Source organism: Aulostomus chinensis, chromosome 12, assembly GCF_037954235.1.
Source record: "Aulostomus chinensis isolate RoL2024-O1b breed Wild chromosome 12, RoL_Achi_v1.0, whole genome shotgun sequence".
In the NCBI taxonomy this organism is placed as follows: Eukaryota; Metazoa; Chordata; class Actinopteri; order Syngnathiformes; family Aulostomidae; genus Aulostomus; species Aulostomus chinensis.
Genome location: NC_141331.1, coordinates 8,308,191 through 8,326,298, shown reverse-complemented (window position 1 = coordinate 8,326,298; position 18,108 = coordinate 8,308,191). Strand labels below are relative to the sequence as shown.

Here is an 18,108-nt window from a genome sequence, read left to right as displayed (position 1 = left end):
AAACACCTGGAAATGACCTCCTTTCCTAAACCTTTCATTTTTAAAGCGCAAAAAAAAAAAATTGTGTAAAGAACATAAAAAGGATAATCCAAGCTCGATGTCTGTGAATTATTTTTATTTGTAAGGACATGACACAACAATCAAACCAACAATTTAATCAGATTGTTTACAAATCATTATATATTGCAAAAAACCTAACAATATGGGTTACTTGACTGAAATTTATCAGCTACAATTAAAGCTGCACATTACTTAGAAAACAAGTTCACTTGACCCGACAAGTTAAGAGACCATGCAAATAAACCTTTCAGTCCCCACAGTCAGCGGCGGGGCGATTCCTTACTGAGCTCCGATAACGTGTGAAAATACCAGCCAACGGTTCCGACTCAAGAGGGAGATTCACATTCGTATTGAAAAGAAACCGACACAAACAACTTGTACACAGATAAATGAGGGTAGCAATAGTGACTGCATATGATACTGTACATATCAGTGCCTTAAATGACATGTTTCAAAAATAGTTTTTATCAAAAAATTCATAATTCAGGTCTTTTTACACGAAACAAATAATTTCTTTTTCTCTCTAGCTTATACAAGGACACTTATGGCCAGGTTACTGACAAAGTTTTACAAAAGGGGAACAAAAAAAGAAAAGAAAACAACAAAAAAAAGAAAACAATAGTGCTGCGGTGAGAGTAATTCATTAATCGCCATTCAAGGGTTCTGCATTTTAAATTGCTTAAGGGAATTTAAAATGCTCAATAAACAATTCATGAAGTACGATTTACCAAAGCAGTAAAACTAATCTGCACTCTGCCTTAGATAATTACCTATCGTGAAATGGGGAGTTAAACCTCAGAAATATATATATATTTTTTTTACATTTGTTAAATTTCAACAGACATGATTTCAAACTGCTCATAGCTGTTATGTTTTATATATATATATAAATTTACTTTGTGGGAGGGGGGGGTTCTCAATACAAAGAATTGTGTACAGTAAAACCCATCATGACGTACAAACCCACTGCATCAACTTAAAAAGAAAATCTAAATTCACTTTAACCAGTCAACAATAAAATGGAATTTTTTTTCTTCTGATGACAGTGATGAGATATATACAAACCTCATAAAACAACATCTTGAAAGTGAAACAGGTTCGTTGTTATATGCTGGAAAACTAATATGCCTCAGATGAGAAAAAGAAAAAGTCTTGCACAAGCCTCGTCTCACTCCTAACATAGATCTAGCAGTACTTCTCAGAACGTACACATGTACAACGTATTTACAGCAGTGGACTATTTCTTTTTAGAAGTAGAGGGAATGTTGATTAAGTCAAAAATAAAGTCTCCGATGATCAGTGTTGTTTGTCCCTGATTGTCAATAGTTGGAACAAGAGGGAGCTTTAATCGACCATCAAACCTAATATGGTGAGACATAGAAGTGTTGAACACAATAGCACCTAAGACATCTCACAGATACACATAGATAACCATCTGATGAAGTACCCCCAGAAGAAAACAACAACAACAACAAAAATGCAAACCTCACAACCATTTTGTTTTTAAAACTATATGGTTTCAACAAGGCCTGGACAGACGTGGTGTTCATCTCTAAAATAGTTTAAAACCTGCAGAATCATTATTCTGAAATATATATATATATATATATATATATATATATATATATATATATATATATATATATATATATATATGAAACATACTGCAGCTAAATCTACAGATATGCTTGTTCCTTACAAGCAGTTTGAGAGATCGCAGCGCTATTTCTGTCTCAAACTTGATAGCTTATGTGTTTATCATTATTGTGGAAGTTATAGCCATAAATACACAACCTGATATACAGGAATAATGCCTGAATTAAAAATAAGGCACAGATGAAAAAAAAGAAGAAGAAGAAGAAGAAGACTGGAGCAAGAAAATAAAGCACGTGATTTTCACGCATCATTATTTCTTAACGTGAATCATGAAATGTTCAATTTTAGAACAAGAGGTTCTCATGACATGGTTGTGTCTCCAAACCTGTGCATCTTCTGAGAAGAACAATTGAAGTACTATAAAAGTGCAGCGACTAAACTACACTGTAAGTGGCTAAAGCACATAGCATAATTTCTAATATTCTAACATCATGGGTCAACATATTCATTTAAAGGAACATCCCACTTTTTCGGGAAGAAGGCAATGAGCCAGATCTCCCAGAGCCATACAAGATGTTAGCTTATTAGGGAGGTGAGACCCATAGAGACCAGCTGACTGCTAGTTAGCTTAGCATAATGAATTGTAATGGATGGGCAAGTTAGCGTAGTTCCACCAAAGGTCATCAGACACACTGTTCTCCATAATCATCTCTGGCTGAATCAGTAGAACTAGTGTCTTGTGTATCACACTTCATGACTGGGTGCAGTGATTTGACGAAGCTTCTAAAACTTCGGCCAACAAAACATTTGTTGAGGAGCAGGCGAGTTACTGCTGCTACCCAACATGGTCGACTCAGAAAGAGAGGAAGAGGATTACTTCTGAGCAAACCAAGATTCTGAGCTTAATCCATTCGTATCTGAATACAAATGGGAGGAATTACAGGTTTTAGAAGCTGAGCGGGCAAGATGGAACAATGCTAACTTGCCCATCCACTACCACTCACTGTGCTAAGCTAACTAGCAGTCAGCTGCTCTCTGTGGTTCTCAGCTCCCTAACCCCTTGTCTTGCTTTATCGTGGGGAAGATGGCAATGAAGAGAATATCCCCCAAAAGTTGTCTCTTTCCTTTAACAGAGTATTTCAAGGGGAATTCCATGGTCTAGGAATTTTGCCAAGTAGTACTACATTCCTTGTAGTGACAAATGTGCAAATTGTGCAGACATCAGGCACAATCCTTTTAGGTAATTTTATTACAAATTTCAGTCCCTTGTGTGGGAGAAGGAGCAGGGCATTAATCTAATTAGAAAATGTCATACATTTATTGACTACAAGTATACTTTTTCCTGTTGGCCAACAACATGTGGCTCAATCTGTCAGTGGAAAATCAACTGGATTCCCGGACAGATCAATACATCCGTTTCAGGTAGGAGTAAAGTGACGTCAACATAAGTCATCCGTTACGGGGCTGTAATCATGGTGGCATTTCAGTAGGTGATTCGAGAGGAGTTACATGGAAACAGAGACAGCGGGGGGGAGGTAGCTAACAGCAAAAAAAACGAAAACAAACCATACATAAACAGGACTTGGATGTTAATGAGTGGAAATATTGCATTAAGCAGCAAGAGTGGCTTGATTTTCTGTGCAAGGCAAACTGATGAACAAAAACATAAATAAGCTCTATGGCAATGCAATGAAAGAGTATTTTACCGTATCACACTTTGGTCGTTTAATCTCTCGGGGTTATTTTGACTTAATACATACACTTAAGTCTAGTTTGCTTTGGTCCAAATCATTTGATGAGTTGCAGTCTACTTCGATAGCTTTAATGATTGCATTTAGCTGCAAGAAGACAAACCAGTAGGGATGGAATGGAATTATTTTAGAGACTGTATTATTCACATCAGTGAATGTCTTTTTACGGGTACAGGTGTAGTCAACACCAAATTCGCTCTGTACGAGGGCAGAACGCCTCAAACACCCTCCATCCCTCTCATTTAGCAACCAGCATCTGTTTCTGACCCTCAGTGTGCTGTGCTTTGGTTTGTTTCTCATGGACAATTTATTTTTTTGGAAGGGGAAACGCCAAAATGAATTAAATTCATCACTTCCATTTTCAATATTTACATTTCATGAGGTTAAACTTAACAATAACATAAAAACAATATGTTTTCTATCAAAAATGCTTAAAGAATATTTGCAATGGGAATTCTTTTGGCAAAACAGGTGACAGAAGATAAAGTGCTGCTGAAATTATTAACAGAGTAATTCCTCCCTCCCCACCTTCAGCCAAAGGTTTCACTAGTTGAAACATCTGGGGAGGAGTTCAGTTGGGACCTGGTCTCAGTGACTCTTATTAAAGGGAACTCGGAAAAGTCTGTGCTGTGTCCTCGAAGACCTACTTGTCCGTTGGCAACAGTAAACTGTGAAGAGGATCCAGATCTTGACGTCTGGAATTTGAAGTTTGGATCAAAGGAGCTTATCTGAAAAGTCTGCAGTATCCCTGGAGAAGAATCTGTCTTTTTGGAGGGTGAGACCTGCTCCAGGAAGTCCTCCTCAGCGGGGGACACTGTAGAGGGAGGAGTGGTCTCATCACCTGAAAATGAAAATGAGTGCTGGGAGTCCCCGACCAGTAATCCAAAGTGAGGTTTCTCTAAAGTGGATCTTAATGGGGAGCTCATCCCTGATTTGAACCTACTAGGGGAAGGAAACTGTTTTTCAGTGGAGAAGAGAGGTTGTCCAGCTAAGGTGGGGTTTTCAGAGACCAAGCTGAGACTCTGGCTTGTCAGGTAGCTGTCGTTCTGGCTGGTCCTCTCCAGTGCTTGCTGGAGGAATTTTGAGTATTCTTGCAAGAGGCTGGCCTTCTCAGTAGGTGGCTGAGCCTGAGCGCTGGGAGCCCCGAGACTCTCAACAGGGCTGCTGTCCGAAACGTCTGAGGAATTAATGGATATACTTGAGGTGACCTCTGTGTCAGCCACGCTGAAGGAAATGTCTGATTGCCCATTGGCTTTGTTGGAGTAGTGGTCCAACAGCGTCTGAAGAACCTCATCCGGCAACACATTCCTCTCATGAGTGGTCTTTATCTCTGTGTTGATTGGCTGAGGTTCCAGGATGGTGGCAGGGACAGTTTCATCAATGACTGTTGACACCACTGTCTGTGTAACGGGTGGCTGAGAGGAGATGCTACTCGTGTTCAGGCCATAATCCCGACTGTTTGTTGCCAACGCGGCTTGAAGATAACGCTTCTTCTTGAGGAACTGCATGGCATCATCATAGTTAGTGCTGCTGGCTGCTGGCTTTGCTGGTCCTCCTTGTAGAGCTTCAACCGACTCAGTGTTGCTTTCTTCATCTAAAAGGCTTTGCTTGTCCACGATTTCAAAGGTATACTGTGTGACCTTGCTGTTTTCCTCAAAGGAGGAAAGAGTGGACAGGCAGGGAGGAGCTTGCTCACTGGATTGTTTCAGACTCCTCTTGGGGACCTTCTTCAGGACTAGTTTAGGAGGAGTTGCTTCTTCTGATGAAACATCTCCGTCTTGGTGTTGATTCGACGATTCTTCCGTGAGTTCTACAGAGTAGTCAGCAATCACATACTCATGTTTGATTTTTGAGGACACATCATAGAGAGTTGGGCCTTCAACTTTATTCTGTCTCTGCTCCTCTTTCTCGTCCGTTGGAACAATAGGGGCAGCGAGCTCTTCTGTTTGGACAGCAGTGGACGTGCCAGAACTATGTACTTTGTCTGCACACTTTTGGCGCTTTTTCTTGGGCAGTGAGCACTCTTTGGCGAGGAAGGGGGGGCCTAAAGAATCTGCTTCATGCAACGGTCCAGGTTTACCGGCGGCCTTGTTGGTCTTTCTCTCTCTGTTTTCATGACACATTCGTCTGTGCTTTAGAACCCGGTCTGTTCTGGAGAAGTACTGTGGATAGAAGATAAAATACAAATATTGTTGCAGTAAAGACACACAATGAGAATGCAGATGTGTATTCACAAGCAGTATTACCATTTATGTTAACAGTATATTGCAAATGGATTTTTAGAATTTGTTGTTTCCCATTTAGGACATGTGGTAGTTTTGCTTTAAGTAGTGGTAGTTTTGTCATTCATTTGCTTAGTATTATGATTTTGTTCACATAAATAGTAAATTTTGGTAATACTCTTTTGCTAGTTATTTAGTTAGTTTAGTTAATTGCTTGATTTATACGTTTAGTCTTTATTTTGGTTAATTTACTAACAGCAATATTTTGGTTTAGACACCTGGGGGCAGTGGTGGACACAGGTAAGGGTGGCTATACATAGGTAGGAAGCGGTAGGACACCTGTATGCACCTGGGCGGTTTGGTATGGTTTTTACCAGTGCGAGAGATCAAGGAATTGTTTGCTCACCTGGACCAAAACTAAACAGGCCCATAATAGCCACAAACTGATAATCCAGTCTGGAAACTGAATACTGCGTACATTACCTGCCCAGGGTGCCAGAAATTGTCATTTGCTTGTTTGATGTAAGTTAATTTCAAGTTTGTTCGACCAACGGCAACTACATGTGGGATATAGGCTGAAATTAGTCAGGTTTTAGGAAAATACTTTGGACATTTTACCGTATAATCTATGTGTCGCATAGTATGTAAGAGGACAGGAAGGAAACGAATGAAAGCAAAGTAGTTCTGGATTTAGTCTGTCTGCAAAGCCAGCTAGTCAGAATTTGAGCAGCTGAGTATTAACAGGATAATAAAGGAAATATTCATTATGTTATGCCATGTAAACAATTGTCAAGTTACTGCTGTAAGAGGAGAGGCTACATTGACATGGACAGCAATAATCTGATATTAATCTGACCAAGACAGTCCTCTGAAGAAGACGCTGTCACGTAAACAGCATTTTCTGACCCCAACCCCAACCTGACAAGAATAAAGTCACATAAAGAGTAAAAAAAAAAAATTAAGTATTTACTTAATCGGATTAAGACATCACTCTGCCTTTTTGTTTTTTTCCAATTTTTGATAGAGGGCAAAAATTTGGCCTCATTCTAAATAAAACAGTGATGTCTTGTACCACAAGTAGTTCAAGTAGTATTTGACACTGCAGCTAACCGAGCCTTGGTTACCTCAGTCTTCCTCACTTTGTATGACGCTTGATTTGTCATCATATCGCATTGTCTGCTTCAAGCAATCGAAGCAAGTTTACCTGGTGACAGTAGTCACACTGGTAGGGTTTCTCTCCGCTGTGTGTCCTCTTGTGTCTCTCCATGTGATACTTCTGGATGAACTTCATACCGCACTCATCGCAGCGAAAAGGCTTCTCGCCTGAGATTAGGAAAAAAAAAATAAATTACTTGAGACTAGAATATCTCATAAAGGTCATGGCAATGAAGATTACAGTCATCCTACACTCACCAGTGTGGATCTTTTCATGTCTTTGGAGAAGATATTTCTGAATGAAGCGCATGTCACATTGGCTGCACTGAAACGGCTTCTCACCTGAAGTTTGAAAAGTACATCAGCTTAGTATATAAATACAATGTTTGGCCTTGTGTACTTATGTATTTTAGGTTCCTATGTAGGTCAACAGTTGCTGTTTCGATGACTGAAGGATCATCAGTCAAATTATATGCTAATATAGAGCATAATTGGGTAAATTCATACCAGTGTGAATGAAGACATGCCTCTGTAGATGGTAGTTGGTTCTGAATGCCGCATTGCAATGAGCACAAACATGGCACTTGGGGTTCTGGATGCCAAATGAGCCATCATCATTTATGCTGAGAATCTACAACAGCAAAGTAAAGACATAGACAACCTAGTATTTGGTATCCGTCTGACTGCTGTCACTGTCAAAATGTGTTATTCTCTCCATTCTCAAGCACATGCACTTGATTTAAAGTTAATTTCTTGATAAAACTTTTCTGATTTGCACCTTTGCTGGTGATCGTTGCTTCCGTTTCTTCTTGGGACACACCATTGGGTCCTTAACTGCTTTTTTGTCCTTCTTTATCTGGGCCGCTGGCTCAGACAGCTTCAGTTCCTGTTTAATGCTCAACTGTAAAAGCAGAAGCACAGATAGGCAAGGCACTTAACAAAGTAGATGACCTGCTTTAATGTCCAGCCACCCATACAGCACTTTATCCGGGTCAGGGACACCATCAGGACAATTAATCAATTTGAGGGAGCCTGACAACTGGGAAGCTACTACTCAATGTTACACAACCTCTGTGTACAAATGAATGAATGCAGCTTGCTCTGTCTTGTCATTTTCCACACTATTCTTGATATTTAATCTCTTGATTAAACACAACATTGAAGAGCATCATTTTCTCCTGCTGTCCACTCTCTCATTGACCCATTTGTCTTTCCATGGGTGTATTTTTCAGGTGACGTAACTGCAAGCTGCGCAGCTATGCACCACAAATGTTGTCCACTTTTAGCATGAATTGTAGCTCGGAATGTCCTGAAGGAATTGTTTAAAGTGCAAAACCAGCTAGACTTCTTAGTTAGTTGAGGAAATCGGTTGCTCACACTGCAGTATATCCTAGTGTGTGTAGTGTGAGGTTTGTTGTGTTGTGTGTGGCCTTGTCTTGTCTTGTGTGTATTCTAAAATTTTCTTTCGCCACTTGTCTTGACCAGGACTCTCTGGGAGAAGAGTTACTGTAACTCAGAGGACCTTTTCCTGCTTAAAGAAAGGTTAAATAAAAAGAAAAGCATCCTAAGATTTGTCCTATTCTATACGGTCTGTCTTTTGTGTTCATGAATATTCGATAGATCACATTAGGAGTTGTATACCAATACTTCGGTGGACCCAACGTATCAGAAGCAGGCGGTGGACAGGTAAACTACTTGCACAGCGCCTACTGTGGTATCACTGTGCTGTTGGCCGTTTTTTTCAATGTGGAAAAACAAAAGCAGCAGGGCTGTTCGTGGCACTGGGGACATCAACATGAACAGTAATGTGGCTCTGGCAAAGGCTCGCAATGTGGTGACCACGCAGGGCCACCTACATGGAACATTTGTAGCCACAGTGTCACTTTCTGTGGACTTTGGCATTTCAACTGGTGAATCAAAAGAAAGGCCTAAACTGTTTGGATTGAACCAGCAGCCTGTATTTTACCACGACTATCAGGAAAGATGACGTTCTTTTAGGTTTGTATGAGATTCATTTTCACTATGCTCGATCCAGAGGAGAGCTCTCTCTTATCCTTCCTGATCCACTCGTGTATGTAAAGAGCAGGGTCAGGTCTCTCTGCACACTCACACACCCTGTGGTGGTTCGTGACAACTTAAAAATTTAATTTTGGTTACAATTCAACGTTGACAATGAGCACTGCAACAAGTGCTTTAGCAGATAAGGTTGGAGACACACAAGTAAATCCTTTGAAACTTCAAGTGCAGAGGTTTATCAAGTGTAAGACAGGCCTCTCCAGGGAGGCTTCAGCCAATTTTAGGGGTGGTTCAGGGATTGGAGGTGAAGGAATTGAATATTAATTATCATAAACACATCACGTAGCTGAGCCTGTGCTGTGTCACGGTCAACTAAATTTGCTATGACCCGGATGACGGAGAACCTTCACCAACATGTTACACAGGTAGTGAAATGTCTACAACTGCCTCGTTCAAACATCATCTGTGGTTGCTCCATCATTCACCTCAGGTATGTTATGTATGCTAGCAGTCTAAAGCCCCACACAATAGAATACAAACATGAGTTAATGATTAAAGTCAGCTCATTGTTCAGCGATAAATATGGGTTAGTTCATAAATTCAGTCTGAAAAGTCAACACTCCGGCTGATCTGCTATTCAAACGCCATAAGTTAGAGTGTCAGCGTGTTCTCTCTATCTTCTGGTCAGATGATGAGGTCATAATAGCAATTTGTTAAAATGATTCTGTTACAGTATATCACTGTCCATAAGTCAAAAAGTTAATACAAGTCTCCTACCGTGTATTTAAAGCTTTGTTTTTGTTGTTTTACAAACTCGCCGTGTAGAACTTGAGGTTTTAGTGTGTTAGCTGCATGAATTTTCAGCATTAAAAGAGCAGAAATCACATAGAACACACAGGAACAGTGTCCACACAAATAACCGTATCAAAACTGGACAACATCTCAGCCAGCATGAACTCACTGGTGTATGAAGCAAGCAGGGCAACTTATGGGTGAGTTTTAGGGGGAAATGCACTCCCACCTCGCCTCCTCCCACCTCCTCTCCTCCTCCACCATTCTTTGTCACATCCTCCTGCATCATCAGCTGCTCGGGAGGGACCAAGTCGTGAGTAACCAGTGAGCTCACGGTCAAGTTCTCATCTTCATCTTCATCATCGTCGTCCTCTGCCAAAAGAGGGTGATTTGCCAAAGACCTTTCCCCCAGAGTCATCACCACCAGTCCCCCTCCACTACTCAGCCCGACTCGCCCTCCTCCATCTATTCCTCCGCTGCTGCACTTCAGCAGTATACCCTCCAACTTGTCCTCAGTGTTCATCTTACATAGAGTAGTTGGTGACTCTGTAAGAACAGAGAAAAACAGAGTTTATAGGTCAGTATCATAAATATGAAACATCAGTAATGCATTTTTAAAAAAATCAGTTACAGCATGGGTAAACTATTAAATCACAAAAACACTACAACATAAAGAATAACACAATTCAGTCCAAGAAATACTGCAAGTCCCTATGTGAAAACAGCAATAATGTTGGCTTTCAGGTGACTAGAATTTAACTAATTTGGTCACCTTACAATTCAGTTTCCTATGAACCAGTTTCTAAATTATTGGGGTTTAAGTGTCATCTTCATTCTTGAAACCACAACACATTAAGTAGCTGGTACTTGACATAGAAAAGATCCCTGGCAACCCCGTCCCTCAAAGGGTGGAAGTGGGCACTCTCAGAATAGGACAATGTAACAGAAGGACGAAACTGGATCGCTGTGATCAGTTTATTGCAGATTCATGTGCTCCAGTTCCACCCTTCTATAAAGGGTACTCGTGCTGGTATGGACAGATCCTTGGAGAGAGACGGAAAAAAAAAAACAACCAACAACCCAGCCCTAGAGTGGAGAGCATGACTTTCCCGACCACTTTCAGGGTGGTTACAAATATTATGATTAAGAGTCTGTTGCTTTATCACCAGTTGGAGATGTACCGCAAGATCTAAGAATAGGACTTGCTATCATTTGTAAGGTGATGATATACAGTTGCATGTGTGTCTTATTCCCCAAACAATGCCACAAGTATTTCCTTTTTAACTGGGTCAGCCGTTTACCAGCCTGATCTAACAAAATGTACAAGCAAGCATTTGCAAGCACTTTACTAACTTAACTCTGAAGATTCAAACATATATGCAAAAAGAGGGGGGGGGGGGGGCTGCTTTTGAATACCAAATAATAACTAACATGTGCCGAGGACGAGAGGACAAGCTGGAAAGGGACTTTTACCGGTGTAACATTAAAACTACAATCGTGTTGACCTTTTGTGTGTTATATTTTAACAACGTCCATTTAGCTATCACTGCATCTTGTAATGACGAGTAAGCTAACATAGCCCTTTGGACGTATCGGTTGGACAATGGAACATTAATACAATAGACAAACCCGGGAGACAGCAAATGAAACTGGGCTTCTGCTACAGTTTAATCACACACCAGCAGCAATTTAGCTTCGAATGTAAACACCATCAATGTGCCATTTAAGTTAAGGTGGCTAGGCTAAATCTCTAACTAGCAGGCAAGCTAATTAGCAACGCTTGTCAACGCCGCAACATCACATTTACTACAATCGCTCCAGACTTGCAGGAAAAGAAGACCATTTGATTTCACAATAAAATAACCGTCACTTCGTTTATGGGGTCTACGGTCAAAACTGTGTTAATACCAGCGTTAAGTATGATGCTAATGGTTTGGAGTAGCACATGAATACCTTCAGCATACCACATATTATTTCATCTAGCGGGTCGAGCTCAGAATCAAAACAACAGTCATTACAATGTGATTTTTTTTTTTTTTACTTTATCATGTCACAGAATTCACGAAAGGATTTATTGTGGTAGAGTATGCTATTACCATAACACCGGCCCGACAAGAATTAAATAACGCACACAGCACAGAATTATGAATAACCACACACATAATACATATAAAAACACATACAAACAAGACATAAAACCAAACATAAACCAACAAGGATTTTACTTTGAAGGCTAGGACCGGAAGTTTTCCATTACTCTATTTGCTTGACGCTGAGAACGGCCTATTAGCGGCTAGTTTGCTAGCAAGTTAGTGCAAACATTGGTTTATATCTGTCACTGTCATTTTCAAGACACGCCAACTCTTGTAGTCAGTGAGTCCCCCTAAATGCACTGATCTATAATCAACCGTGTCCTCTAAGTAAGTTCCCAACACAACTGCGCGACGCAACTTCCACTTGAATATTCCTCCAAACTTGTCAAGAGGGTCTGGTTCACTTTCGCGCTACCGCCTCGAGCTCGCTTGCTCTCTCCGCTCAATAGGCCCAATGTTATAGCCTGCTCGTAGAGCTAACGTTCGTGGCTTGCTAGCTCGCTGCTGCGACAAACAGTTACGTACCTGTCAGTTGCAAACGCACACTCACACACACACAAACACACATACATATACGCACGATATAGGAACCATTGCCGCTTCTTACCTGCTACGCGTCTTAATTCCGTTTGGCTGTCATGATTGTTGTGCAAGACTACAGTGATGGTGTGCGGAATAATCAAATACACTATCACGTTTCATGAGGGTATGACGGTGTGTTTGTCGCCATCTGGTGGCCAGTATGTGTAAGCGCGGTGAGCGGCGCGCTCCTCATCTCTGCTACTGATCATGTTCCTTCAAGCTTCACTTCTTTGATGACCTACTTCTATAAATGGTCTACTAATCTCATACTCATCTCTCATTCCTCCTGTTGACTTTTATTATTTATATTAACTCGTGCGTAGGGAGGTGTATTGATAGGACGGAGCAAATCGGATCGCCTGATGGAATTCGTGTGGAAATGAGACACGCAACACTGTGACTCATATCCACTAAAATGTTGGTGGATTGTATTGGATGTACACAGTCCACGCTCACACGCTATCACATCTTCCCTGAGTGGAGCAACGGAAACTGTTTGTTTGTTTTTTTTTCTAAATTCTGTTTCACCTGGCCAAGCGAAAGTGGAAGTATTTTTTTCACAACTGACAAATTGCGATTTAAAATGGTGCGAAGTGATGGATTAAACTATGTAGGTTGCAGATGAGAACAACCTCCAGTTGTCATGTTTAATGTTTATCTCTTGTATCCTTCACTGACACACATGAATAAGATGACATTTTATTGTATTCTTTGTAAAGGTGCACTTATTTCCATCCTTTGCTTATGAACGCGTCGTGAATGAGAATTATTTGGCGCATTAAGCGGAGACGCAGATTATTTATGAATCCTCTTATGTTGAGGATGTTGAGGGTGGTGGTAAAATGATATCCTGTCATGCTGAGGAGCCCCCCCCCCCCGACTCCCCAACACACACACACACACACACACACACACACACACACACACACACACACACACACACACACACACACACACCGCCGTGAGGAATTCTAATCAACCTGTTAGCAGACTCAAATGCTGCAGCTCGGCGCGCAATTTAGGACTCCATTCTGTGTCGACAAACTTCCCTCTCCTGGCTCCATCTGCTGAACATCACCGGGTTTCGGGGGTGAACTGCGGCTGTTGTCACTCCTGTCCCTGCCCACTGTGCGACAGGCAGCCGGGGGAGAGTGGAACTGGGGACAGACAGCAGCAGCAGCAAGCACACCCCTGCTTGTGGCGCGCCGCTTCTAGCAAGGGAAGCCCCCCTACGCTTCGCTCGCCCGGATCGCCGGTATTCGCGTGCGTAGCGCGTGTGCACGTGCGTCTGCGTCAGGCTCTGAATGTGTGTGTGTGCGCGAGTCAAAGCCCCGGGCTCTGTCCTCCTCCTCAACAGTTGCCACCGGAGCGGCGGAGAGGAGACGAGGAGTGCGAGAGAGACCGCAGACTGAGGACGGACGGACGCGGAGCCCCACGCCGCTGTGCCCGCCTCTGCTCCTGACATGCAGTCGCTCATCTCTCCGGTGACCAAGGCCATCCTAGTAGCTCTCTTCATCTTCGCCATACTTCTGATCCTGTATGTGATCCTCTGGTACATCTGCAGGGACGTAGACTGCGACCACGGCATCTGAGGATTCCGTTAAACGCGGGGATAACGGGAATATCACATGGGGCGCACAGAGCAGCGCAGGGTCATCCCGTAAGTCTGCTGAATTATTTCTTGACGTGTGTGTGTGTTTCTAGGTTATCGGTGGATGTGTGTGTGTGTGTGTGTGTGTGTGTGTGTGTGTGTACGCGCGCCTTCCCGCCGTGCGTAATGTTAAATGTTTATAAGGTGATGACCGGCGTGCGCCTCCACCTGCACCTGCCATCCCAGACCCTGAGGGGCAGAGCCACAAATAGCCTTTTAGTTGGACTCATGAGCAGCGCACACCCATCAAGATTCAGACACACACACACACACACACACACACACACACACACACACACACACACACACACCGTTAAATTACTGCCTGATGATGCTGAGAATGATGATGATGATGATGATGATGATGATGACGATACAATGTCATCAGAGGATATCGAACTAACCGGCTCAATTAGCGGATGACCGCCGGTGACATTGCGGTAAGCGGGCACGCGAGCCCCTTAAGGTCAACAATGTTTACCTCAGGTTGCCAATATTGTTTTACCTCCTCCTCCCCTCACCAATAGCTGCAGCATTAGTTCATGCTCAGTTCATCTTGGTCTCTTCGGATGCTTCCACCGAGGTAACCGGATTATCTCCATCTGGATCCCGCGCGTCTTCTTCCAAATCTGTCATATTCCTTTATCATCCCGATAATGATTTTTACGCAAAGCGCATTAGAAATTCTTTGACATGTTGGAGCGTGTTTCAACATGCTATGTCCAATCGTGGAGATGTTCGCGCTCTCGCTCTCTCTCTCTCTCTCTCACACACATACACACAAACACAAACACACACACGCGACGCATCTATTGTCCACGCTTAATGAGGGGCTTCTCAATATTGCAGGCACGTTGGCCCCCCAAATGCCTACATGCGGTCACATGGCCCATAAAGCTATTAAACGTGTGTGTGGAATGATTGACGTTTTCCATCTTCCTTCATCAAACCCAAAACCAGGGGAAGTTAACAGATTCGAACGCTACAAAAGTGGAGAATGTGAAGGACAAACCAAGGACATGTTGCTTTTAAGGTTTTTTTTTTAATAAAAAAAAGAATGCCGCACATACCAAGCTCATATTATTATGTTCCAACAACATGCATCTTTATGTGTTGTCAAATATGGGTTTACTGGATGATAAGCACTGCTTGAGTCACCTGTCTGTAAATTTTCCTATTAACACCTCTGGATGATTTAGCCAATCATCTTATGAGGACAAAAAAAAAAAAGGGCAAGTTTGAAATGGAAAATGTGATTTTGAACTTGGAGAGAATTTGAGAATCATTAAGCAGCTGTGAGAGCCAAGCCTTCCAGCACAGAAGGAGATCAGGTCTGGTGGGACCGCCGACGCTCTCTTAGACCGGACTACAAAGTGATTCCTGTCAGCCTGCAATCAGCCTGTGTGTCACCTACCAACACCACACACACACACACACACACACACACACACACACACACACACACACACACACACACAGAGTAAATGACAGTTCAGACTGTCAGTCTTGGCATGTTTCATAATGTTAAGAGAGAGTGTGTGTGTTTGTGTGTGTCTGTGTGTGTGAGAGAGAGAGAGAGAGAGAGAGAGAGAGAGAGAGAGAGAGAGAGAGAGAGAGAGAGAGAGAGAGAGAGAGAGATGCATGACAACCGTCTGTCTGTCTTAACCAGGGACCTGGCTTGTCTCGGCAAGTAAGTGTGTGTGTGTGTGTGTGTGTGTGTGTGTGTGTGTGTGTGTGTTGCAGTGATAAAACGCAGTGTTTGAGTAAGTGTATATGTTTATGCAGTTGTTAAAGAAGAAAGGCAGCGTGTGTGTGTGTGTGTGTGTGTGTGTGTGTGTGTGTGTGTGTGTGTTTCAGCGTGGGAGGGGTTTTAACACTGACATGCTCCACAATGACAGATGAAAAAAAAAAGTAGAGCAGGAAAGGCTCAGCGAGACTCAGCATGAGAGACAGGTGTGTGTGTGTATATGTGTGTGCGTGTTTGTGTGTGTGTTTGTGTGTATGTGTGTGCTGAGCCATAATAGCTGGTTTATGTAGTTAAACATTTGTGGTAAACACACATTAATGGAGTCAAACATTCCTGGAGCTGAATGGATTTTTGCCCTAATTTCTTCTAATTTTACCATGCGAAAAACATTTGATTTCTTTTTTTTCTTTCTTTGTATATGTGTGTGTGTGTGTGTGTGTGTGTGTGTGTGTGTGTGTGTATTAGCGTAACACTCATAAGGCAAGATGCAGGCAAATCCCAGGAATGCAGTGGTGGTTTTTCAGGATGCCTGAACACTAATAATACACCCTGATAGATCCAAGTTCAATCAAGATCGAACTCATGAAAAATGTATGAGAGAAAGTAAATTATTGAAGCATGAGGAGTTGGCTATGCTGGCCTCTCATCGTGCATATTGTATATAACGTGTGTGTGTGTGTGTGTGTGTGTGTGTGTGTGTGTGTGTGTGTGTGTGTGTGGCCATAAACTGCTCTTAATCACAAATAACTTCTAGCGGACAGAGGAGGGACGCCACCATGCTGATAAACTGTAGCCCTGCCTCATAAATATGGGAATGATCAGATAAACATGTTTGGTGCTGCTGAGATGAGGCGTTTAAGGTCACTGAGCAGAAGATGAATCAAAAACTATGAATGATAAAGTTGTATTTTGTATATTTCTCCTTTTATTATTCACCAAGTACTGAGTATAAGCTGCGAATACACTCTTTACGCACTGGCAAATGATGTAGACAATCATCAATTCTCAGTTTGATAAAAGAGCAACGACACAATTTCCATTAATAAGAAAATCCTATACTAATTCCCCTCAGCCGGGGTTCCTAAATTGTGGTCGGTCCCCGAGAGGGTTGTGAGACACAGATGGGGTTGCAACATGAGTTTAAAAAAACAAGATTGGAATATGATTTCAAAGGGTGTAGGAGTAGAATAAAGAACAGCACAACTACTCCAAAAGCAGCAGTTAAATTCTCCATTGATTTGGCTGCATCTGGAGGGGCTCTTGGTGCCTGCAATCTCTGTATGCTTCAAACACCTCAGGGGATGGTGTTAGGACCACTGGAGTGTCCGGTACTTTTATTTTGGCGGTCTTGATTGATAGAATGGGCGACGGACAACCCAAAAACGTAACGTGCGCGAGCGTTAAAAAAGCATCTTTGACTGAAAAAGAACATTTCATAAATGAAGCACAGAGGAAAAACTTCCCAGAAACTGACAGAAACATCAGGGACAGTACAGTTATACATGGGTCAAAGGTCAAAGTCAGCTATAGAACAGTATTACTGCTCGTGTCAGTGTCCCGCTCTGTCGCCTGGAGTGGATATCAACGGTGTGAGGACCTGAATAAAGTGTATGAATTCATATTCAGGACATGTACAAACCTTTTAAACAGAATCTAGCTATAGTGAATCACCATATTTCAACACTCTGAACCACTGAGAGCTTTTTTCTTGTACAAGGTCGCCCTGAATACATAACATACAAAAACATTTTTTTTAAAAAGCAAAGAAATCTACAGTATAAATTCATTTGAAAACACACACTTTCACACTTTTAAATGGATCAGCTCTTCCATTTTAGCTCACTTTGGCCAATTGCTTCACTTCTTTGGAGCTAAATATTTGCCAAGTACATTTGATAACAAATAATCTTGGGGTCCATGGCGTTGCAGGAAGGGATTTAGAACTAGGACGAGCGTCTCCTACCAAAAAACTCAAAGTGAATGCTGATGAGAGCTGAAAGAAATCATTGCAGCAGTGCTGAAAAAGGTAGAAAATGGCTGAAATGCTAAAAAATAACCTTCAAAAACCTAAATTCTGGAGGTGAAATTATTAGAAAGATGAATATTTTGAAGTATGTAGAGCAGGCAGAAAGAGCAGAGAAGATTTAAACTTTTTTTTTTTCCCTTCTATCAAGTCTTAAAGGTGGAAATCTGGAAGAAATATACCAAATAATGTCCCGCCGGAGTTGAACATTTTGACATTTGAACTTCCTCTGTCAACACAAGTTGAAAAAGTGCATTAAAACATATGGAAATATTATAAAGTTTAGCATCTTAATTAATTCAGAGGAGCTGTAACACACTGAACAGTTGCCAAGTAAAGCGCCATGAAGACATAGAAATTAATGCTCCATTCTCACTGCCAATAATTGTCACCCAGCTGTCTCATTTAATATACAATGAT

General features: G+C 41.8%; 2 protein-coding genes across 6 annotated transcripts in view; one reads left to right on the top strand and one right to left on the bottom strand.

The window, feature by feature from the left end:
• Nucleotides 1-98: 98 nt before the first annotated feature.
• znf148 (zinc finger protein 148) lies at nt 99-14,685 on the bottom strand. Of its 3 annotated transcripts, none has more exons than XM_086219889.1 (7): nt 14,400-14,685; nt 9,762-10,138; nt 7,563-7,685; nt 7,292-7,415; nt 7,043-7,126; nt 6,834-6,952; nt 99-5,569 (listed from the first exon to the last, which is right to left on the bottom strand). In XM_086219889.1, the coding sequence occupies exons 2-7, from the start codon at nt 10,113-10,115 to the stop codon at nt 3,938-3,940; spliced, it is 2,436 nt and encodes an 811-aa protein (XP_086076015.1). In that variant the 5' UTR covers nt 10,116-10,138; nt 14,400-14,685; the 3' UTR covers nt 99-3,937. The 3 variants fall into 3 exon arrangements, with proteins under 3 accessions (XP_086076015.1, XP_086076016.1, XP_086076014.1); XM_086219890.1 differs by having other exon boundaries at nt 14,440-14,685; XM_086219888.1 differs by lacking the exon at nt 14,400-14,685 and adding an exon at nt 12,293-13,007.
• LOC147251908 (polyprenol dehydrogenase) overlaps nt 12,863-18,108 on the top strand; it is a 50,921-nt gene continuing 45,675 nt past the window's right edge. Inside the window, exons 1-2 of one of the 3 annotated variants that reach the window (XM_086219901.1) lie at nt 12,863-12,877; nt 13,625-13,927. The gene's annotated coding sequence lies outside the window, so the exon portion shown is untranslated. Of the gene's footprint in view, nt 12,878-13,217; nt 13,928-18,108 lie in introns of those variants that run through there. The other 2 variants (XM_086219900.1, XM_086219899.1) reach the window with 2 other exon arrangements.